The sequence below is a fragment of the Triticum dicoccoides genome, chromosome 2A (assembly GCF_002162155.2).
Source record: "Triticum dicoccoides isolate Atlit2015 ecotype Zavitan chromosome 2A, WEW_v2.0, whole genome shotgun sequence".
Classification (NCBI taxonomy): domain Eukaryota; kingdom Viridiplantae; phylum Streptophyta; class Magnoliopsida; order Poales; family Poaceae; genus Triticum; species Triticum dicoccoides.
Window position 1 is genome coordinate 22,122,523 of NC_041382.1, and position 24,936 is coordinate 22,147,458.

The 24,936-nt window shown below is 45.1% G+C and overlaps 1 protein-coding gene and 1 long non-coding RNA gene across 2 annotated transcripts; both read left to right on the forward strand.

Annotated features, from left to right (window-relative positions):
• The first annotated feature begins 14,161 nt into the window (after positions 1 to 14,161).
• On the forward strand, positions 14,162 to 23,594 carry LOC119352899 (serine carboxypeptidase-like 11). Its single transcript, XM_037619491.1, has 12 exons — positions 14,162 to 14,295; positions 14,407 to 14,761; positions 14,895 to 14,997; positions 15,138 to 15,175; positions 15,316 to 15,417; positions 15,577 to 15,666; positions 21,104 to 21,256; positions 22,211 to 22,282; positions 22,382 to 22,503; positions 22,914 to 23,027; positions 23,152 to 23,197; positions 23,338 to 23,594. The coding sequence occupies exons 1-12, from the start codon at positions 14,162 to 14,164 to the stop codon at positions 23,419 to 23,421; spliced, it is 1,413 nt and encodes a 470-aa protein (XP_037475388.1). The 3' UTR covers positions 23,422 to 23,594.
• Positions 16,484 to 18,508, forward strand: LOC119352900. Its single transcript, XR_005170261.1, has 3 exons — positions 16,484 to 16,614; positions 16,700 to 16,892; positions 18,117 to 18,508. It is a non-coding gene; the product is annotated as an uncharacterized LOC119352900 (long non-coding RNA).
• Positions 23,595 to 24,936: the final 1,342 nt, after the last annotated feature.

Sequence of the window (24,936 nt, forward strand, 5' to 3'; positions counted from 1 at the left end):
GATGGAGGAGAAGATGGGTGTTGTTCAGGTGGGGGCTTTTTGGTTTTGTCAGTGTAGGATTAAACAACACCTGAGCTCGAGACGTGACATCGTGGCCAGTACTCAGCGAGATCTCTTCGGACGCGCGGTCATGCGTGAAGGAGAGGCAGATGTTGAAGGATGAAAGTGCTAGTTATCGACTAGAGGGGGGGTGAATAGGCGATTTTATGAAAGCCTTCGAAACAAGCAATGTCTTCGAAGACGTAAAACTAAAATAGAAACTAAACATGATACAGCAGAAGATAGACTACACTAAGCATGCTGATAAGTCAATACAGATGAGATGAAAAGCAAGGACAGACAACAAGCAAGGTAGTACAGAACAGCTCAAGTAGTTAGTGTGAAGACAAATGGGTAATCGAAGTGATAGTCTTCACACAATGACTTCAAATAGAAAAGGCTAACAAAGACTTCACGAAACAAAACAAAAACAGTAAGTAGGGGAGTGGAGTGATAGAACCAGTATCTCGAGGAAGACAATGGATTTGTTTGACCAATTCCAACTATTGTGACAGTTGTACGTCTGGTTGGAGAGGCTGAGATTGAAGTCAGAAGACCACGTCTTCACCTTATTCCCCTTGATCTAAGATCTGCAGATCTCGCCCAATCACCCAGGTAAGTCTTCAAGGTAGACTTCCAAACCTTGACAGACTTCATTCGCCGACAATCCACAATGACTCTTAAACTCAGAACGTGACGCCTAACCGACTGGAAGATCACAATCTTCAAGTGTAACAATCCTTCGGTTCACATGGAACTGAAAGACTTCAGTGATGCTCAAAACACTTTGGGGGCTCTGAATGTTTTGGGTTTGTCCTCGCAAGGATTCTCTCTCAAAGGCTACGGAGGTGGGTTGCTCTTAAATGACAAAAGCCGTGCACAAACTCAGAGCAGCCACCGACTTATGATGGAGGTGGTGGGCTATTTATAGCCAGGAGGCAACCCGACATGATATGTCCGAAATGACCCTGAGTCAATGGACAACCGACATCTGTCCAATGGTCGGATTTCTAACACACGCGGTAGCTTGACTTGGGCTCCAAGCAAAGCTGACTCAACCAACTCTGGAAGAGATATTCTCTCATTGTATTCGCTCGAAAACATAGGATTTTAGGTTGAGCATCACGTCAGTTTTCTGACTTTGTTTACCTCGACTCTATTTAACAGTTCGGTGGTTCCTACGACTCAGGAAAAAGGAAAATGAAACTACCATAAGACTATGTCGTCCCGCTCCATTCACTTCAAGTGAATGTCTTCACGTGTCATTATCTTTAACACAAATGTCTTCGCGAATCGCCATTGTCTTCAATGTCTTCATACATGTTTAGGGGTCATCTTTGATGGGCACACATACGTTGCACGAGTGATATTATTGTATTATTGTTTCTTTGAGATGAATATATACCGCGTGTGTAGCGACCAGACCTCAAACAGTCTGATCTCTGTGCTCCGGTGTCATCCCTGGATCAGTAATGCTGACACCACACAGTACTCGGAGGATTTATAGCAGAGTAGCAATCACACACTTATTACATCGAGTGTCTCAAAGGAGAACTTATTATAATAAATATGGCTTAAGGCCATCTAATAACGATAACAGCGGAAGGCTTGGAAGATAAGTGAGTCCATCAACTCCAGCGGCATCACTGAGTATAGAACCACGACCTAAAACTCCTTAATCGTCGTCTGAAAAGTCTGCAACATTAACGTTGCAGCCCGAAAACGGGTCAGCACATGGAATATGCTGGCAAGGTAACACATAGAGAGTAATGGAATGCAACAGCTATACTATATGCATATTTGGCTGGTGGAAAGCTCTATGGTTACAGTTTTTGCGTAAAGCCAATTTTTCCCTACTTCAAAGGAATAAATTCAATTACTATCATGGTGGTTGTTAAACATTGAGAATGGTTGACAGCATTCTCAATCCTAATTAAGTAACATCATTAAAACCCATCAAAATAAATTTAGAGTAACATGTTGAGATTCACATGAAAATCCAAGTACTAGATACTCAAGATGTCCATAACCGGGGACACGGCTAACCATGATTAGTTTGTTACACTCTGTAGAGGTTTGCGCACTTTTCCCCACAAGACTCGATCGCCTCCATTTGGTTTCTCGCACTACAGGGTGTTTGAGAAGACGGATGACCGAGACATAGTCTTTCAGAAGCGCTAGCACCTTACGATCGGGTAGACCGTACCACCTACATCCCCTACATCTGCTAGTCTACCACTGTAAGAGTTCGCACAACTTAGTCAACTATGCCAGAGCCCATAATGGCTTGTGGCTGCACACGGAAGTTTCTAGTATGAATAATCTCATGATCCCTTTGAGCCTGGGTGGCGGTCCAAAAGAAAACAGGCAAGTCCTGGAAACCCCAGGTGCCTCAATCCACCCAGATGTGTGTTAGGTTGCCACCTTAGATAAACCATTAATTATCAATCTCACATCTGTCATGGATTTCACTCACCCAATCCATGTCTACTAGCATAGCATGGCATAATAAGCAAACGTAGAAGTAACTCCCAAAGGTTTGATAATAAACAGGTAATAGGTACTACCTCATCTACTTCCCATCCCACAATTTAATTAGATCCTAATCATGCAATGTGTGAGGATTGATCTAATGCAATAAAACTGGGTTGTAGAAAAGGTATGATCAAAGTGTTACTTGCCTTGCTGATGATCCGCGAAACCTAGAGATTCAACGTAACAGGCGGCGCACTCCGGGTATTCTATCGCAGACAAACAACAAGCATACAATAAGTACTCATCTAATGCACAGGTAAAACTCAAATAGAAGATCTAACCAGAAAGTTCAACTTAAGAACCCTGGTTGGCAAAAAAGAATCAAATCGAACGAAGCAAAAGAAATCAAACGGCGAAAGAAACAACTTCGTTCTAGCAATCTGGATCTAGGGCAAATTTTATAGTAGCAAAAACATGTTTAAGTTGATTATTCGGAAAGAGGGTTTCGAGACGAAACTCCAGGCGCTTGAATCGCCTGATTCCGATAAACGAGCGAAAAGTTATACTAAAACGAAAATCGGATCAGAAATCGCGATCAGAAAATAACCGCGAAAAATCCGACGAAAAAGAAAAACGACGAACATATTTTTTTTAAACAGCACGGAAAACAAGGCGGCGGCGAACCTCGGGCGGCGCGCACTCCGGCGAGTCGGCGGCGGCGGCTGGGCTGGCGGCGGCGGCTGGGCTCTAGGGTTAGGGTTTCGGGGCTGGGCTCTCTCTCTCGCCCGGGGCGGCGGCTTATAAAGGCCCCGGCCGGCGGTGTCCTGGCCGAATACGGCCCAAAGTCGGTTCCGCGTTTTTTTTATAATTCCGCTCGGAAGAAAAATAAAAAGAAATACTAAATGGACTCCAAAAATCACGAAATAAATTTTGCCGGGTTTCTAAAATCAAGCCTGATAAAGTGAACATTTATCTGGGCCCAAACTACAACTTTGAAAAACGCGCATTTTTCCTAAATTCAAATAAAAATACCGAAAAACTCCGAAATAAAACTTATTTGATTTTTTTATTAAATCCTCAATATTTCTATATTTTTGGGAAAGTCATTTTATTCCCTCTCTCATATTTTTGTAATAGAAATAATTAATGATAAAATAAATAAAATCAAATGATCCTGTTTACATAATTTGAGAAAACTCAAATATGTAAATAACGAAATCCCCAACTCTCTCCGTGGGTCCTTGAGTTGCTTAGGATTTTCTAGGATCAAAACCAAAAGCAAAATAAAATATGATATGCATGATGACCTAATGTATAACATTCCAAATTAAAAATTTGGAATGTTACAAACCTACCCCCCTTAAGATGAATCTCGTCCTCGAGATTCGGGCTGGCTAGAAAATAGGTGAGGGTGGTCCTTGAGCAAATCTTCCTCTCGCTCCCAGGTGGCTTCATCCTCCGTGTGGTGGCTCCACTGAACTTTGCAAAACTTGATAACCTTACTGCGAGTAACTCGGCTGGCAAACTCAAGAATCTTGACTGGTTTTTCCTCATAGGTCAAATTGTTATCCAACTGAATTGCTTCTAATGGTACTGTGTCTCAAAGGTATGTCAGCCCTCTCCGCGTGACACTTCTTCAACTGAGAAACGTGAAACACATCATGCACTCCTGTTAATCCTTCTGGCACTTCCAACTTGTAAGCCACTTCTTCCATACGCTCCAAAACTCGATATGGTCCTACAAATCGTGGTGCTAACTTCCCCTTAACTCCAAAGCGCTTAATCCCTCGAAGTGGGGATACTCGAAGATAAGCTCTGTCTCCGACTTCGTAAATTGTCTCCTTGCGTTTAGAATCTGTGTAGCTCTTCTGTCTGGACTGGGCTACCTTGAGCCTATCGCGAATCAACTTCACCTTCTGTTCAGACTCCTTAATCAAATCTGGTCCAAACAACTGGCGGTCTCCAATTTCGTCCCATGACAACGGTGTCCTGCACCTCCTTCCGTACAAAGCCTCGAAAGGTGCCATCTTCAAACTGGTCTGATAGCTATTATTGTAAGAGAACTCTGCATATGGCAAATTATCGTCCCAACTAGATCCATAATCTAGCGCACAAGCTCTCAGCATATCCTCCAAAATCTGATTGACTCTCTCGGTCTGTCCATCTGTCTGCGGATGAAAAGCTGTACTAAATTCTAGCCTACTACCTAAAGTCTCATGCAACTGCTTCCAGAACTTTGAGGTAAACTGGGTTCCTCTATCTGATACAATACTCCTCGGAACTCCATGCAAACATACGATCCTGGTCATGTATATCTTTGCCAACTTAGCACTGGTGTAAGTGGTCTTTACTGGGATGAAATGAGCTATCTTCGTCAATCGATCAACTACGACCCAAATCGAGTCATAGCCTGAACGAGTCCTTGGTAATCCCATGATAAAATCCATGCCTAGCTTATCCCACTTCCATTCGGGTATCGGCAATGGCTGCAACAATCCTGCTGGCTTCTGATGCTCTGCCTTTACTCTCTGACATATGTCACAAACTGCTACATACTCCGCAATATCCTTCTTCATTCCGGTCCACCAGAAAATATCCTTCAAATCCGAATACATCTTGGTATTTCCTGGGTGAATCGAATACGGTGAATCATGGGCCTCTTGCAGAATCAACTTCCTAATCTCCGGGTTATTGGGCACGTAAACACGGTCTTCAAACCATAGGGTGTCGTGCTCATCCTCACAAAATCCCTTAGCTTTTCCTTTGCTCGGCTTCTCCTTTATAGAAGCAATCTCCTTGTCAGTTTTCTGAGCTTCTTTGATTCTATCCATCAAAGTTGACTGAATCTCTAGTGCTGCTACATAGCCTCTCGAAACTATTTCCAAACGTAGTTCACGAAGATTTTCTGCTAACTCCTTGGGTATTTCTCCCGTCATTAACGTATTGACATGGCTCTTGCGGTTTAATGCGTCAGCTACTACATTAGCCTTCCCGGGATGATATTGCAATTTCATATCATAATCCTTGATGAGCTCCAACCATCTCCTTTGTCTGAGATTCAACTCCTTCTGCGTGAAAATATACTTCAAACTCTTGTGATCCGTGTACACCTCACAATGATTTCCAATGAGGAAATGTCTCCATGTCTTCAATGCATGCACTACGGCTGCTAACTCCAAATCATGCGTAGCATAATTCAATTCGTGAGGCTTCAGTTGTCGTGAAGCATACGAAACAACTCTCCCTTCCTGCATAAGCACTGCTCCAAGTCCTCGACGTGAAGCGTCACAATACACCTCATAGTCCTTGGTCTGGTCTGGCAAAATCAGCACTGGTGAGGTAACCAAACGGTTTTTCAATTCCTGAAAACTTGCCTCACACTCATCAGTCCATTTAAACTTAGTATCCTTCTTCAACAACTCCGTCATAGGCTTTGCAATCTTTGAGAAATTCTCAATAAATCTCCGATAGTATCCTGCGAGTCCAAGAAAACTCCGGATCTCTCCAACTGTTGTTGGTGCTTCCCACTTGCTCACGGTTTCAACTTTAGCGGGATCTACTGCTATAACTTCTCCAGATATAACGTGTCCGAGAAATCCTACTTCCTTCAACCAAAACTCACATTTGCTGAACTTGGCATATAACTGATGTTCTCTGAGCTTTCCAAGTACCAAACGCAAATGCTCCTTATGCTCCTCTTCATTCTTCGAATATACCAGGATATCATCAATGAACACTACGACGAACTTATCCAAAAACTCCATAAACACTTTGTTCATCATGTTCATAAAATAGGCAGGCGCGTTAGTCAGTCCAAATGACATAACGGTATACTCATATAGTCCATATCTTGTGGTGAAAGCTGTCTTCGGGATATCTTGTTCTCGAATCTTCAACTGGTGGTATCCTGATCGCAAATCGATCTTGGAAAACACTTTAGCTCCTTGCAATCGATCAAACAGATCATTGATCATTGGTAGTGGGTACTTGTTCTTGATTGTTACTTCATTCAATCCTCGATAATCAACAACCATTCTTACCGATCCATCCTTCTTCTCTACTAGAAGTACTGGTGATCCCCAAGGCGAAGAACTTGGGCGAATATATCCCTTATCCAGTAACTCCTTAATCTGCTTCTTAATTTCCACCAAATCCTTTGCTGGCATCCTATATGGTCTCTTTGATATTGGCCCAGTGCCTGGCAATAGCTCAATCAAAAACTCAATGTCTCTATCCGGTGGCATGCCTGGCAACTCTTCGGGAAATACATCAGGAAAATCCTTTACCACTGGTACTTCCTCCTGCACAACTCCGGTTAAGGAATTTACTTGTGTCCTCTTTGGTACATGCCGGGATACATACTTGATCCTTCTCCCTTCTGGTGTGGTAAGCAAAATTGACTTATTAGCACACTCAATATTCCCTTTATACTTTGATAACCAATCCATGCCTAATATCACATCCAATCCTTGAGATTCCAATACTATTAGGTCTGAGGGAAAAACATAGTTACCAATCCGTAATGATAACCGATCACACCATAGACTTGCCACATACTCTACTCCTGGCGAGGTTACTAACATGGGTGACCTAAGGGCTTGGATTGGTAGGTTATACTTATCCACAAATCCCCTTGATATGTATGAATGCGATGCACCAGTATCAAAAAGAACGAGTGCAGTAAATGACTTAACCAAAAACTTACCTATTACTGCATCGGGCTGAATTTCAACCTCCTCCACGCTAACGTGGTTCACCTGTCCCCTGTTGAAAGGGTTCGGCTTCTTCCCAGAACTTCCATTGCCATTTTGGCCTTCAGGACATTCATTTGCATAATGTCCTAGCTTCGAACACTTATAGCAAGTGACGTGGCTCAAGTCCTTCTTGGCTGGGGTGGATGGGGTGTTGCAGTTCTGTCCGTTGCTTCCTCCATTCCCATTACCATTCTTGGTGCCATTGTGATTGTGCGAGCTACCTACTCCATGGGTATGCTGAAAATGTCCTCCTGGCCTAGGGGTAAAACGTGGCTTCTGCTAAGCTCCTGAATTATACTTTCCTTGTCCATACTTCCTCTTGCGATTCTCAATTTGCTGTTGCTTCCCTTCAACCATAAGAGCACGATCTACCAACTCCTTGTAGTTGTTGAAGGTGGCTACCATCAACTGCATACTCAACTCATCATTCAGTCCTTCCAGGAATTTCTCCTGCTTAGCTGCATCCGTAGCAACGTCATCGGGGGCATAACGTGCTAGCTTACTAAACTCCTCCACATACTGGCCAACTGTCCGTCCTCCTTGGCGCAAGTTACGAAACTCACGCTTCTTCATGGCCATTGCTCCTGCTGAAACATGGGCAATACGAAAAGCCTGCTGAAATTGGTCCCATGTGACAGTGTCGACTGGGAAGGTGGCTGTGAAATTCTCCCACCAGGATGCTGCGGGCCCTTCTAACTGATGTGCGGCAAACTTCACCTTCTCCGCATCTATGCATCCTGATGTGGTCAACTCCCTAGCTATCTTGCGGAGCCAATCATCTGCTACTATCGGCTCGGTGCTACTGGAAAACACCGGCGGATTTAGCCTAAGAAAACGGGCTAAGTGGTCAACAGGTGGTGGTGGTGGTGGGTTGTTGTTGTTGTTCCCCTGATTCTGATTCTGAACTAGCAACTGCATCAAGGTGTTCTGCTGCTGGATCAACTGGGTGAGCTCCGGCGGAAAGGCAAATCCAGGGTCACGTCTCGGAGGCATCTGAGGGTTTTAGAAAAGACGAGATATAAGAATAGAGGGGGTCTAAAGAGAAAAACACTACCCATATGCACATGAGGGAAAAGCACACAATTCACTTCAATCAATCAAACAAAGGCATATAATCGATCTAACTATCGCAAAGTGCTCGGACTACTATATTTACATGGTGGACTACTACTACTGATGAGGTGGTCTACTAGAAATATTCTACGGTTGTAGACTCCATGATATCTGCTCCTGCTTTATCAACATAGTCATCATCGCTACTATCTGCTTCTGAGTCGGTGTCGTCGATGATGATGTAGTCTTCCGGGCTAATCTCCTTGGGTTCTTCATCTTCATCTACTGGTGTCGGGCCTCCCATAAATATTCCAATCTTCTTGATCAGATTGTCTTTCTTCTCCACCAATACTTCAATTTCTTCTTCATAATCTTCACGTGTAGCCTTGAGTTCTTCCTCCAGTTCCTTGATTCTAGTTTTAGCCTTCTTCAGATCTATCATGTCGGCGCACATCTGATTCTCTTGTCGTCGAATGTGCTGGTTTAACTCCTGGATAAAAGCTGTGATTGATCTATCCTTCCTGGTGCTAATCATCTCCCAGTGTTTATCTCGGCGCCCACAAATCTGGTAGATAGTATCCTTGAGATCCTTGCGGTAGACTTCTCCAATGCGTCCCATGGCGATGTGAGCTGCCATACTCTTTCCTAGACTCCAAGTTGGTGCATCAAAAGAAAACTCTATGGGCTCAGTGACTGGCATGAACGTCCTTCCTGGAACTTGAACTTGAATCATCCAGCGCTCTTCTTCAGGTAAAGTGGCGTTGTAGGTTCCCGTGAAGCTTGGTACTCCTATGTTCAGGTATCTAGTGACTTCCTTCAAGTGGCGTCCAAAGGGTGTATCTTCATCTGGTTGTGTGAACTTGTTCCTTGCATCCGCCATCCTAAAGAGTAGAAAAGATGAGAAGTCAGAAAAGAAAAGAGTGAGTACTGATCTAGGTCTTTTAGCTTAGTGGTCGTGTCCTACAGTCAGCGTGTGCTCTGATACCATCTCTGTAGCGACCAGACCTCAAACAGTCTGATCTCTGTGCTCCGGTGTCATCCCTGGATCAGTAATGCTGACACCACACAGTACTCGGAGGATTTATAGCAGAGTAGCAATCACACACTTATTACATCGAGTGTCTCAAAGGAGAACTTATTATAATAAATATGGCTTAAGGCCATCTAATAACGATAACAGCGGAAGGCTTGGAAGATAAGTGAGTCCATCAACTCCAGCGGCATCACTGAGTATAGAACCACGACCTAAAACTCCTTAATCGTCGTCTGAAAAGTCTGCAACATTAACGTTGCAGCCCGAAAACGGGTCAGCACATGGAATATGCTGGCAAGGTAACACATAGAGAGTAATGGAATGCAACAGCTATACTATATGCATATTTGGCTGGTGGAAAGCTCTATGGTTACAGTTTTTGCGTAAAGCCAATTTTTCCCTACTTCAAAGGAATAAATTCCATTACTATCATGGTGGTTGTTAAACATTGAGAATGGTTGACAGCATTCTCAATCCCAATTAAGTAACATCATTAAAACCCATCAAAATAAATTTAGAGTAACATGTTGAGATTCACATGAAAATCCAAGTACTAGATACTCAAGATGTCCATAACCGGGGACACGGCTAACCATGATTAGTTTGTTACACTCTGTAGAGGTTTGCGCACTTTTCCCCACAAGACTCGATCGCCTCCGTTTGGTTTCTCGCACTACAGGGTGTTTGAGAAGACGGATGACCGAGACATAGTCTTTCAGAAGCGCTAGCACCTTACGATCGGGTAGACCGTACCACCTACATCCCCTACATCTGCTAGTCTACCACTGTAAGAGTTCGCACAACTTAGTCAACTATGCCAGAGCCCATAATGGCTTGTGGCTGCACACGGAAGTTTCTAGTATGAATAATCTCATGATTCCTTTGAGCCTGGGTGGCGGTCCAAAAGAAAACAGGCAAGTCCTGGAAACCCCAGGTGCCTCAATCCACCCAGATGTGTGTTAGGTTGCCACCTTAGATAAACCATTAATTATCAATCTCACATCTGTCATGGATTTCACTCACCCAATCCATGTCTACTAGCATAGCATGGCATAATAAGCAAACGTAGAAGTAACTCCCAAAGGTTTGATAATAAACAGGTAATAGGTACTACCTCATCTACTTCCCATCCCACAATTTAATTAGATCCTAATCATGCAATGTGTGAGGATTGATCTAATGCAATAAAACTGGGTTGTAGAAAAGGTATGATCAAAGTGTTACTTGCCTTGCTGATGATCCGCGAAACCTAGAGATTCAACGTAACAGGCGGCGCACTCCGGGTATTCTATCGCAGACAAACAACAAGCATACAATAAGTACTCATCTAATGCACAGGTAAAACTCAAATAGAAGATCTAACCAGAAAGTTCAACTTAAGAACCCTGGTTGGCAAAAAAGAATCAAATCGAACGAAGCAAAAGAAATCAAACGGCGAAAGAAACAACTTCGTTCTAGCAATCTGGATCTAGGGCAAATTTTACAGTAGCAAAAACATGTTTAAGTTGATTTTCGGAAAGAGGGTTTCGAGACGAAACTCCAGGTGCTTGAATCGCCTGATTCCAATAAACAAGCGAAAAGTTATACTAAAACGAAAATCGAATCAGAAATTGCGATCAGAAAATAACCAGGAAAAATCCGACGAAAAAGAAAAACGACGAACAGATTTTTTTTAAACAGCACGGAAAACAAGCGGCGGCGAACCTCGGGCGGCGCGCACTCCGGCGAGTCGGCGGCGGCGGGCGGCGGCGGCGGCGGCTGGGCTGGCGGCGGCGGCTGGGCTCTAGGGTTAGGGTTTCGGGGCTGGGCTCTATCTCTCGCCCGGGGCGGCGGCTTATAAAGGCCCCGGCCGGCGGTGTCCTGGCCGAGTACGGCCCAAAGTCGGTTCTGCATTTTTTTTTATAATTCCACTTGGAAGAAAAATAAAAAGAAATAATAAACGGACTCCAAAAATCACGAAATAAATTTTGCCAGGTTTCTAAAATCAAGCCCTATAAAGTGAACATTTATTTGGGCCCAAACTACAACTTTGAAAAACGCGCATTTTTCTTAAATTCAAATAAAAATACCGAAAAACTCCGAAATAAAACTTATTTGATTTTTTTATTAAATCCTCAATATTTCTATATTTTGGAGAAGTCATTTTATTCCCTCTCTCATATTTTTGTAATAGAAATAATTGATGATAAAATAAATAAAATCAAATGATCCTGTTTACATAATTTGAGAAAACTCAAATATGTAAATAACGAAATCCCCAACTCTCTCCGTGGGTCCTTGAGTTGCTTAGGATATTCTAGGATCAAAACCAAAAGCAAAATAAAATATAATATGCATGATGACCTAATGTATAACATTCCAAATTAAAAATTTGGGATGTTACAGCGTGGCTATTTGTAAGTTGTTTGAACTCAAATTTCATGCAAGTAGATCTTAATGGAGAAGAAAGAGAGCAGGCGCGGAGATGTGGCCTACCGCAACATCCCTATTGACATCTCACTAGGGTCTTGTTAGAGAAGGGGATCCCCCGCGCCGATGGAGCTAGGATTAAACAATGCTTGAGCTCGAGACGGGGTGTCGTGGCCAGTACTCAGCGAGATCTCTTCGGACGCAGGGTCATCCGTGAAGGAGAGGTAGAGGTTCTCTAGTAAAGGGTTAGGGTTTACCGAAAAAGGCTTTCGCCCAGCTTTATATATAAAGCACGATCCACAGCAACATGGTACAAACGCACGCCACCAAAACACATGTGCACACCCAAGGCCGGATACAAAGATGCTGAACACAGCAACACCTCTCTTAGCACTACAACAACCACCGGGGTCTCCGCCGTGAACACGCCACTGCGATGAGATGAAGCCACGTATGACGAACCGTGAGCTCCAAAGCGGCGCCTTCAGGAAGAAAATGACACCGGAGCGCCGCCACCGCCCGACCCGAGGGTCAGAGTTTCCCCTAGAGCAACACGACGGGCAATGAGCAGAGCCGCGACGACTCCTTCAGGAAGGGAGCGAGATTTGCCGCCGCCGGTCCGTCTGAAGAAAGAGCGGGTTTTTACACCGGCCAACACTCATTGCCACCGAACACCACACCCCGGTAACCACACTGTCCCCACATCCATAGTCACCGGGCAGCACCGAGCCACGGGCTCTGCCCATGAGCACCGCGCAACCACCACCAGGGCCGCCGCCCCAGCATCCAAGGCCTAAACACCACCTCACGCGAGACCCGCCGCTACCCCAACCAAAGAGACTGAGCGCCCCCTAGCATCTGGCCACCATCGTCTCGTCCTGCTGCACCGCGCGCTAAACGAGCTCGGTCCTGTCGCCAGGCGCGAGACGAGCTCGGTCCTGCAGCCGTGCGTGAGACGGGCTCGGTCCTGCAGCCAGACGCAAGAAGAGATCGGTCCTGCAGCCCGGGCACGAGACGAGCGATGGACCAAAGCTGGGGAAGAGCCAACTCTCCGACGAAGATTGCGCCCGGGCACCGAGAAGAGGGGTCGAAGGCCTGCACAAGCCGCTCACCGACGGGCCGATGCCGAAGAGGTCCAGCCGCCGCCGTGAGACAAACCCGACCACCGCCAAGGGCCACCACCACGCCGTGGCAGCCCCATGCACGCCGAGCACAGCCCACGGCACCTGCCATCGCTGGATCGGCCGGGGGCCGGCAGGCCCGCCACCACCAGGGAGCGTCGCAGCAGGGGGCGGTCACCGGAGCCGGCCACCACCTGCAGCGAGCCGAAGCCTCGCCACCACAGAGGCCCAGGCCACCCACGCCGCAGCTTCGTCAGATCTGAGCCGCGCCCAAAGCCGCCGCTGCCGGGAGCAGATAACGCCCCAGCCCGCACCAACCACTCCACGCCGCTGCCTGCAGGCCGCGCCCCCGTCACCGTCCGCCTCTGCCGCGCCGCGCTGCCATCCAGCCCAGATGACCCGCGCCATCCATCGTCGTGCAGGGGGAGGAAGAGGCCCCGCCGCCGCCCGAATTGGCCGGGCTTTGCCTGCCAGCACGCGGGGGCGGCGGTGAGGGGAGGGAGGAACAAGGAGGAGGGCCGAGCCCGCGTGCTAGGGTTTCCCCCCCGGTGGCGCTCGCGGGAGCGGCCAGGGAGGGGAGGGGAGGGGTCCTGGTCAGACCGCTGTGCAGTTTTTCAGGGTTAGGGTTTATGATTTCAATCCAACGGCGAAAAACAAGACCGAGTCCAAACCTTTTTTCAGGCGACCTACAGATAGTCAAATAGCAAGTCCCACTGTAGGATACACTTGCGGCAGGTAGGAGACAGTAAACTATAGGCACATGGACGTGGATTTTTAGAACATCTGCACCCGGGCTCTGCTATCCTAACTGTCCAATATTGTTTTAAGATATGTGCAACACAACTAACTTTCTATCTGAAATTTTCTTTTTTTTGTTTCTCTCGCATAAAACATGTTTTGAAGTTCAAACCTTTGCAGCGTGGCAAAGCTTTCTATCTAGAATCTAGGATAAATTTTTCAGATTTTTTGGTCAAAAATAAATATACAAAAAATGTTTTTTAAATCTATCCTAGATTCTAGATAGAAAGCTTTGCCACGCTGCAAAGGTTTAAACTTCAAAACATGTTTTATGTGAGAGAAAGAAAAAAGAGAAATATGTTTGCACGAATCGCGAAGCGCAGAATGGATGACTAGATAGGGAGGGTCTGGGTGCAGGTGCTCTATTATATATTTTCGATAGGCACATGACATGACAGCACGTCGTCTCACTTCTTTATCAGTTACGTCCGGTCGAGCACGGCAGCCCGGCAGAAATTCAACGGCTAACCGGACAAACAATGGATGCGCAACTGCTGTCCCGGCTCCTCTTCCTCCTCCTCAGCTTGATCATCGTCTCCGGCGAGGCGGCCACGACGCTGGTCACCAGCCTCCCGGGCTTCGACGGCGCCCTCCCGTTCCACCTTGAGACCGGGTACCACCACCACCCAACCGTGCCTTCTCGAAATTGCATTCAGTCTGTTCACCTGCGGCCAGTTCAACTTCGAGCTCTTTAACACACTACTATCAACGATCATATTGGCAGGTACGTGACCGTGGACGAGGAGCACGGCTCGGAGCTCTTCTACTACTTCATCGAGTCGGAGGGCGACCCGCGGCGCGACCCGGTCATCCTCTGGCTCACCGGCGGCGACCGCTGCAGCGTGCTCAGCGCGCTGCTCTTCGAGATGGGCCCGCTGAGGTTCGTGATCGAGCCCTACGACGGCGCGGCCGGGGCCGTGCCGCGGCTGCGCTACCACCCCTACTCCTGGACCAAGGCCGCCAGCGTCATCTTCGTCGACTCCCCCGTCGGCGCCGGCTTCTCCTTCTCCCGGGACCCCAGAGGGTACGACGTCGGAGAGGTCTCCTCTTCGCTGCAGCTCAAAACGTTCCTCACCAAGGTAATACGTAGCAATAATTCAACTGAAGCTGCTTGCTATACATTGATTAATTTGCAATGTAGAGTATATACTAATTTTGTCATCATCGTCAACATAATTTTCTGATAAAAAACATTCTTCATCTTTGGATAAGTGGTTCACTGAGCATCCAGATTTCCTCTCAAATCATTTCTATGTCGGGGGAGATTCGTACGCCGGAAAGATCGTACCAAACGTCGCGCAGAAGATCTCAGAAGGTGCTGCATTATTACTAGCATATATAACTCGTAATTCTTTTTCACATTCACATGAAAGAAAGTTCAAGGTGTTTACTTTGGAAAGGTGGATATAGTACGTCTATCCATCACACCTAAGCAATATATTTGTCTGTTTTTAGATATTGAGGCGGGACTGAAGCCGACAATTAATCTCAAGGTAAGTACTCTAAAATTCATTCACACACTATGTATACACATATATCACAATTATTGTACTGATGTTAAATGCCAAAATCACAATTAGTCTGGCCACAGGCTACAGCTAGCTTCTGTTATGACAAAAACATATATTCTCAGGGCTATCTGGTAGGCAACCCGATTACTGGTGAGGCCATTGATCTCGATTCTAGAGTGCCATATCTTCATGGAGTAGGAGTCATTTCCGATCAGTTGTATGAGGTGATTAGTTACACAAGCTCCCAACTCTTGCTCAATCACCTATGCGCTGACCTGCAGTTCACTACTAATATAAAGCTTACATTATTCCCCGTATGAGGTTAATTAGTTAGTTAATTCAGTTTCCATGTGCTTGCATGTGATCAATCGATCTGATATAAGACAATAATGGAGCACTGCCATGGGGAACGTTATGACAACCCCAACCCCAAGAATGTTATCTGTGCTCAAGCTATGGACAGGCTCAAGGCGGTAAGCATACAACTCACTCAACTTACGATTAACAGCGCTGATCAATTTGATTGCTCAAGTCAATTTGGAAACCAACAGCAATACACATTTTATTTGCATATTTTTATACAATTATTTATACATTCTTCTACATATTAAGAAGATGAACCCTCCATCGTATCTCCTTCTCAATTCCTCATTTTCAAAGAATTTTTACGTCTAATATATCTTGATCTAGTATCTTCGCTGGCCTGTCAAAAAGACTCCATTTAAAGACTATATGCGTACATACGACTTCCATCCTAATATGTCATAACTATGTCTGATTACATACGACTTTCATCCTAATATGTCACCATTCTAATCTACCATTAGCATGTTTGATTACATAAGACTTCCATCCTAATCTATCGCTGTCCTAATCTATCATAACTATTTCGCTTACATACGACTTCCATCCTAATCTATCAAAGCTGTCCATGTGCACGTTGTTGGCTGCCAAATTCGTACTCATGTATATATTATAAACATAGATTGATGAGTTTCTACAATTCTTTCGGTAATTGCCTTTGGCTCCTAGGTGCATATGCACCTATTGTCGAAATCCAAATTCTGAGAAGTTAAAAAATTCGAAACAAAAATTCCGCGTGTATATCCGGACATTTTATGTGTGTTCACAAGGTTTCAGTGGGTGGCAGGCCTATGCCGTGAAATACAGCCCGCGATACGCCTACGGAGTGTGTAGGCGTATTCTGTGCGGCCCATCGCCCACGACTGCCCCCGGCCACAGCACAGGAAGGAGAATCTCGTCGTCCACCTCTCCCAAAACTTTGCCCCGTGGGAGAAGCCACAGCCACAAAACAGACTTGCCTCTCTGCCCTCTTCTCTTTCCCCTCGGGCGACGGCGGTGGGGTGCTATCCGGCGAGATGTCCACCAACGGCGTCGACTGCGCCGTGTATGCGCTACGGGTACGTTTCCTGTGCGGGGGTGTGTAGATCCGCAACTAGTTTGTCAAGTTCCATTCCCTTTTTCTCACAAATCCTCTTTCTCCAGGCGGGGCGGCAGGTTAATTCGATGCAACCCATAGCTGTGGTGCCTCGGGTGGAGTCCAAGCTTCGATGGGTGTCGCAGATGGCCTGATTTGTCGCGTTGCCGATCCAGCAGTGCCCAACTCCGGTGATTTCCAGTTGGACTGAAACGGGGGATTTGAGGTGTGCTCTGAAGCTACGAGCAGATGGACAAGAAGGTATGTAGTTCTAAACTTGAATTTGATTTGTTCTACTGGCCAAGAAAAATTGTGTGTAGTTTGTCCTGCAAGTAGTGATTCTCATGTCAGTTATGTGAATGCATGTTTGACTGTTTCGATTCATGTATGTGCTGCCATGACTGAATTCATATGTTCTTTTTTTTGTCCTTTTCAGCTATTAATGAGCTTGACTAAATGGATTTGCAATTGTTGTTTGTTTTGGTCAGTAGTGCGTTATTGTTTGTTCCTAGTTTCGGGAATTCCGCTTAATAAGTAACTCTGCTGACATTTTGTGAAGAACACCGCATGAAGTGTGTTCATGCCTTTCGTGCGACTGAACGATAAGCAAAGTTTACCCAATTTTCTCTTAATTAATATGTTCATTTCGGTAGATAGCTAAGCTGTTTGAAGAAATAAATAATCCCCTTTGCCAAGTTCTTGTAAATTAAATTAGTTGTAAATGGTAAATTTTTCAGCAAGTGTGCCTGCATTGGCCAGGTTTTGGAAAATTAGCTGATTACCTTTTGATTGCCATGTTATAGCTCATGCTACAACAAATGTGTTTTAGTTTTTGCTTCTGTTGTACTACCATGGCATGACCCAGTCGGACACAATATAATTTATGTTAATGTGTTTTCCTTCAATATCTGTACCTAACTGAACAAACACTGCATAAATTGTCACCCACAAGCTGCAGTTCGAATTGGAAAGAAGATGTCTTCTGGATAGTTGGTTTCTGAACTTATTTTTCAACCAAAATGCTGCAGTACCAGTTAGAATTCTGTGCTTATGTTATTAAGATATTCAGTGTGGCACCTTTCACTGATTTGGCAGCTTGTACTTTTTTGATCATATAAATTCGATTCAATTTTTTTTCCAGCAGCCGTGCGTGCTAGCTTGCTGTTTGATTAACCAGTTACTTAGTAGAGGTCAACTGGACTATAGAATTCTGCACTCCATAGTACAGGATAATTGTCATGGATGCATCTATTCTGAAGTTAGTGATCAGTAATTAAGATAGCATCTCCATATTTTGCAGGCCCGGTTTTGTCGCTTTATTTTTCAATTAGTTCACTAGGACACACATGCGTTTGACACAGATACTACAATGTAACCTCTCCATATTTTACAACCAGTCCCTTTGTGATATGCTAATTTTTCCCCTGTTTTTATGTTCTACCATTAGTCTGCTAAGTAGGAAACATGTTGACCGGTAATGTTCAGGTATAGCGCCTGCGAAGGACTGGCGTACTGCAGGTCGACATACTTCAAGAGAATAAGCAAAGGTCTAGGTTCTGCACCATACGTCGAGGTCAGGGACACAAGATTACCAGATGCATGTGCTGAACGAGGTGACATCTCTAATGCTCCAAAGAAATTGCCAAAGTGTTTGAAGTGTGTAGTGCTTGGTCACAGGAAGAATGTGTGACTTACCGATCAATTTGAGCCGAACTTCCTTTACCCCCGCTTTATCAAATGTAGCAAGAGTGTTTCGAAATTCAGTTTCTCTACATTTCAGTTCATAATTTTGTTCATGTTCACCGGGTCATTGTTGTGATGACTGTTTGGGACTTAATGAGATATTTTATTCAAATTGTCGGGACATTTAATTGATACATTGCATGGTTTGTTGCCGATGTTGTCAACGCCGAGCGTGAAACAGGCCCGTTGCATCATGTGGACCGTGAATTACAAAATGCCATGTGCTATTTTTCCCGACATGTTCAATTTGAGTGGCATGATCAGTTCTTCCAGTCGCCAGGTGGGGGAGGTTCATGCTGCGGTGTAGGTGTTGGCCGAAATTCTAGTGTAATCCTTCTATACTGTTGTTATGAACTGTCAATGTTGGCGTGTGTGGAGATAAAGCAAACACACTGACTGGTGTGTGTTGTGACTTACTTGGATTAGATTGTCTTTTATTTCTTCAGTTTTTTCCTCTTAAACTTAATATATGCATTTGGCTTGATCTGAGTTGGTATGCGTGGAGTACCGCTAGCTCCATGGGGACAAGTGTGTGGGTGTTTGTAAAATTGCACTTCTGATTACCTGGCAGTTTTGTTGTTGACGGACTTGCTTAGATTGATAACACAACCGTCAGTGTGTTTGCTTTATCTCCACTGCTTAGTTTGGTCTATTGTGCTATTTCAGGCGTGTGCTGTGATGCATAGGTTAGTGATGAGGTCTAGTGAAGTGACAGTGCATGCCCTGGAGCTAGTACGATGCAAGATCCTCTGTGACGTGCAGGTGTTCCTTTTTTTTTTGTTTTTGAAACTGACGTGCAGGTGTTCCTGAACAATGGAACATGCACTCAGGTTTCAGGGCATGAAGCAGTGAGCGGCATGGGCTCCGGGTTGGCATGTGCGTGCTCAGGGAGTTTGCTGCATTGCAAATGTATCCCCGCAGCATGGATTAGCCATTGTTTAGTGTGGTTTCTGTCCACCTCAAGAAAATGTTTAGTACTGAATTTGTGTGCCATAAGCTGTCTTCGGCGAAAAGTGACTTCATGCGAGCGTGTTTTAACTAACTGAATGTCAGACCAAGCTTGGTGCGCAAAAAACTGCAGTTAAAAATTATTCTATGGCTTTCAGCTGAAACCAGCCCAGAAACAAGCTGCCTGAACATCAACCATCACAATTAGCAAGCCGAAAAACATGCTTAGCAAAACGTACTGAAGAACACCCGCGGCTGTTTCACTGGACACCAATGCTCCACGAACGCACTTTGGGCTGCGGGTGCTCTCCTCAGGCCAGCAACCAACCACGACTTGCATCTGTGCTCGACAGCGAGTCGTACAAGTCTGCACGCGCATGGAGCATGTCAGATGAGTGTAAGAGGCCTAGGTCCTTTGGCATGTGCGTGGGCCAGAGCCGTTTCAATACAGGCCGAAAAAATATCAAATACATGCTGTATACACAGGGAGCGGGAATCCCAATGGTGGTCAGACGGGCAGGATTCCGGCCTGCCTGTAGGCCGAGCACCATTGGCATTTTTCGCACATTTGAGGCATATCTAGCAGAAAACAACCTGGTCGCTAATCATTTGCAAAAGCCATCGCGTATTCAGTAAAAGTGTTGCAGATTGCACTGAACATGTCATTTGGCACGGTTGAGGGCGTTTTTGACAGGTGGGGCCCAAAATAATCACACACAGACCCCTAGTAGATTTTAAAAAAATTAATCAGCCCCCTGGACCATGCCCCCGCCGCCGGAAGGAGGTGGAGCGAGGAGGAGATGGATAGGAGTGAGCCGGCGAGCGCGGCGTGCGCGTCGCGGTGGCCGACGGCGACGGTGAGCAGGCCGACGCGTCCCCGGCAGAGCGCCATGGCCTCCTGCTCCGTGAAGACCCCTCGCGGTCTCTCCTTTTTCTGTCTGTCTCTCGTCCCCGTCTCTGAAGCTCTCTGTCTTTTGAACAGAGGATGTGCGCCCCACCGCCTCCTTCAGTTCCTCGCGCCGCCACCTAGTTCGCCGGATTCGCTGTCTGCCGGCCCCCTTCTCCGCCTGGAGCTTCGTCACCTGCACCCACGCCCTGATCCGGTCGTCCCCGCCGCCAAACTCCACGTCCCTGCAGTCCCGCGCCGCCGCTGCTTCATGTCGAGCGAGCAGAGGACCGCGTCGTCCCTGCCTCGCCCGCTCTTGGACCTCTGCGTCGTCCTCACCGCCCACTGGTGAGCTCCTTGCGCCGCCTCCGGTCCCTTTCTTATCCTCGTGTCGCGCCGCTGCTAACTTCTCCGCCTCGCCGTCGTTTTGCTGCAGGAGCAGAGGCCGTCGCCCCCTCTCAGTTCGTCGCGCCGCCTCCAGTTCCGCCGGATCCACTGCCTACAGGCCCTTCCTGGCCGGATCCCGCCGCCGCGCTGCCATTCCTCGCCTGCAGCTCCGCCCAGCTGCCGCTGTCCTGCTTCTTCCCGACGAGAGGAAGGAGATGCCCTCCGTGGGGGAGGGGGGGCTTGATTGCTTTTCTTTTATAAGATCCAGGGAGGTATATGTCAATTTGTTGTCAAATCAGCTCCTTACAGTCCAGCCCCACTAGTCAGAAAATGGTTAAACGGGCTAAATCACCTGTTCAGTGTTTTTTGCAAAATGTTTACTGAATGCGCGGTGATTTTTGCAAATGATTAGCGACTAGGTGGTTTTCTGCAAGATAAGCCCCAAATGTGATGGTTTCTTGCAATTCACTCGAATATATGCATGATTCTTTTTTATGTTTCCCCGCAGTTGCTTGAAGAAATTTACAACTCCCAAATTTTGTATAAAAAGTGCAATTATCTGTCTCCCACACCAAACGATAAGACTACACATGGCAGGATCCTCCAACAAGAAACTGGAGCACTGAAACATCCACCACCTCGGCCTCAAGTGGATTGCCATGTAAGTCCATCTTTATTAACTCCTTTACTGAATAAGTGATATCACGATGAATAACAATTAGTATGCTAAAATAAATTTGAAGGTGCATTTTTTAAAACGTTGGGAACAAGAGAAAAATATATATTGCAAATGACTACTAATAATGCAAAAAGTCTGAGCAGATATAGGTCTAGTAAAATGACGAAAATATCCATGATTTACTGTACATGGTTTTTAAAAGAATTGATTGTCATTTTGAACCCACAAGAGTATATATTACCACGTTATTAGTACGGATATCATATTAATATGTGCACACAATCGAACTCATACTCGGGCAAGTCGATAGATTGTTTGTGCATGCGGCTGACTTGTTTTTATGCCGTGATATTGGATGAGTGCAATAAAGCTTTGCCTTACTTTGCTAGTTGGTTCTAAACTACACAATGAACTATCATTGGATGAAAAAAAAAGAACTATCATTGGATGGAAAATCTCATCCCTTACAATCTTTTTACCACCCAATGGGAGAAAAGTCTGACTGCGATGACCCTAACCACCAAACATCTCAGAACATAGGTTCATATCCTTGATGAGCAAGAACTAAATTAGTCCGTTTGCTATATACTAGATCCCACAAGGTATAAATTTCTGTGTCGGATGTTTGAGCAGGAAGGGCAAACTGCTTAATTTCAGCCAGCCATACACCCGAAATTGCAGTAGAAGCAGGCCCGCTGCACTACCAGAATCTCACACGCATATACAACAGCACTACACAATATTTCATACATATATATATATACCAGGCATTTCAGTGCTGACAAAAACCAACGCAGCTATGCAGATTAGTTATTCCACTTACCGAAAAAGAGTTTTCCCCCGCTTTGTATTCCAAAGCAACCAACACTTACTAAGATGTTGTGAGTCATCAAAAGTTATTTCCCAACCAACTTCCTATTTTTCTCCCATCTACAGGGCTATATTACCTACCTGGCATATGTTTGGGCTAACAACAACATCACACGGGAAAACCTTGGAATCAAGGAGGTTAGATTACTATCTCTGCTCGAGAAGATATTTATCTCTTGCTATTGGCATCTGATGTTTAACACTCTTCTTTTGTATCACTATGCGCCAACAACTTAGGGGAGCATGGGCGAATGGGTGAGGTGCCATGAAAAAGACCTACCTTTCACCCATGACATTGAGAGCAGTATAAAGTACCATCGTAATATTACATCAAAAGGTTATCGTGCCTTGGTATATAGGTAATTACTATTACATAAAAACAAATACAGATAGCTTACAACAATTATCATCTGGTTGTAGGGCTGTATTTTAACTATATTTGAATGTACAACAGCGGAACAAAAGATGATCTGTCGTACATCAGCAACTATGGAGTTGAATACTATCTCCACTCCAAAATATACTGCATATGGATATTTTAAAAGACAAATCTTGTAAAGGTTGACCAATTTTTTAGAAAAAATATTATCATTATACTACCAAATATAAAATAATATAATATAAAAGTATGTTTCACAATGTTTTTAATGATATTTATTTGGTATTGTAGATGTTAAGTTTTATATAGCTTGAATTTCGAAAATACAAACTATATTTTGAAATGGAGGGAGTATAGTTTTCCAACTGCTCACCTCTCTTTCTTCTACAGTGGAGACCATGATGCTGTTGTACCTTTTTTGGGTACACAGTCTTGGGTAAGATCACTCAACTTCTCCATTATAGATGAATGGAGGGCTTGGCATCTTGATGGACAATCCGCTGGGTGAGAATTTATATTTAAATACCGTTTGATGAATTGGATTCTTTATGTTGGTTTCTATATTATTAACATATATAAACTGCATTGGATAATTCCACTTACAATGTGAAATATAACAAATATGCAGATTCACAATAGCATATACAAATAACATGACGTTCGCCACCGTAAAGGTAATAAGATATCTATCTCTGCCTTCACTTAGGAGACTCTCTTGGAAGTATGGATTGCACATGTCTCTTGATGAGATTCATGCTTATCATGGGTCAATTTAGTTTGGATAGTTCTCATTGACCAATTATCACGCTTACAGGGTGGTGGACACACTGCACCGTCATACCAACCTGAGAGATGCCTCGCAATGCTTAGGCGTTGGATTTCCAACGAGCCACTCTGATGTGTTTGTGTGTTGTATATCATGATGTTGGATAGGGTAAATCGTGCGATGATGTGTGAGTATGTTCTATGTGTTTTACTTTGGGTATACCATGTGGTAAACTATGAATGTAACATTTGGTCTATTTTCTCATCAAGTTAGATACCTCGCCAGGTAGTGAAGGAAATATGCCCTAGAGGCAATAATAAAGTTATTATTTATTTCCTTATATCATGATAAAAGTTTATTATTCATGCTAGAATTGTATTAACCGGAAACATAATACATGTGTGAATACATAGACAAACAGAGTGTCACTAGTATGCCTCTACTTGACTAGCTCGTTAATCAAAGATGGTTATGTTTCCTAACCATGGACAAAGAGTTGTTATTTGATTAACGGGGTCACATCATTAGTTGAATGATCTGACTGACATGACCCATTCCATTAGCTTAGCACCCGATCGTTTAGTATGTTGCTATTGCTTTCTTCATGACTTATACATGTTCCTATGACTATGAGATTATGCAACTCCCGTTTGCCAGAGGAACACTTTGTGTGCTACCAAACGTCACAACGTAACTGGATGATTATAAAGGAGCTCTACAGGTGTCTCCAAAGGTACATGTTGGGTTGGCATATTTCAAGATTAGGATTTGTCACTCCGATTGTCGGAGAGGTATCTCTGGGCCCTCTCGGTAATGCACATCACTTAAGCCTTGCAAGCATTGCAACTAATGAGTTAGTTGTGGGATGATGTATTACAGAACGAGTAAAGAGACTTGCCGATAACGAGATTGAACTAGGTATAGGATACCGATGATTGAATCTCGGGCAAGTAACATACCGATGACAAAGGGAACACCGTATGTTGTTATGCGGTCTGACCGATAAAAGATCTTCGTAGAATATGTAGGAGCCAATATGAGCATCCAGGTTCCGCTATTGGTTATTGACCGGAGACGTGTCTCGGTCATGTCTACATTGTTCTTGAACCCGTAGGGTCCGCACGCTTAAGGTTAAGATGACAGTTATATTATGAGTTTATGCATTTTGATGTACCGAAGGTTGTTCGGAGTCCCGGATGTGATCACAGACATGACGAGGAGTCTCGAAATGGTCGAGACATAAATATTGATATATTGGAATCCTATGTTTGGATATCGGAAGTGTTCCGGGTGAAATCGGGATTTTACCGGAGTACCGGGAGGTTATCGGAACCCCCCCGGGAGGTATATGGGCCTTAGTGGGCCTTAGTGGAAGAGAGGAGAGGTGGCCAGAGATGGGCCGCGCGTCCCTCCCCCCCTTGGTTCGAATAGGACAAGGAGAGGGGGCCGGCCCACCTTCCTCCTCTCTCTCCTCTTTCCCCCCTCCGCGAATCCTATTCCAACTAGGAAAGGAGGGGAGTCCTACTCCCGGAGGGAGTAGGACTCCTCCTGGCGCGCCCTATGATGGCCGGCCGGCCCCCTCCCTTGAGCCTTTATATACGGAGGCAGGGGCACCTCCTAGAGACACAAGTTGATCCACGTGATCAT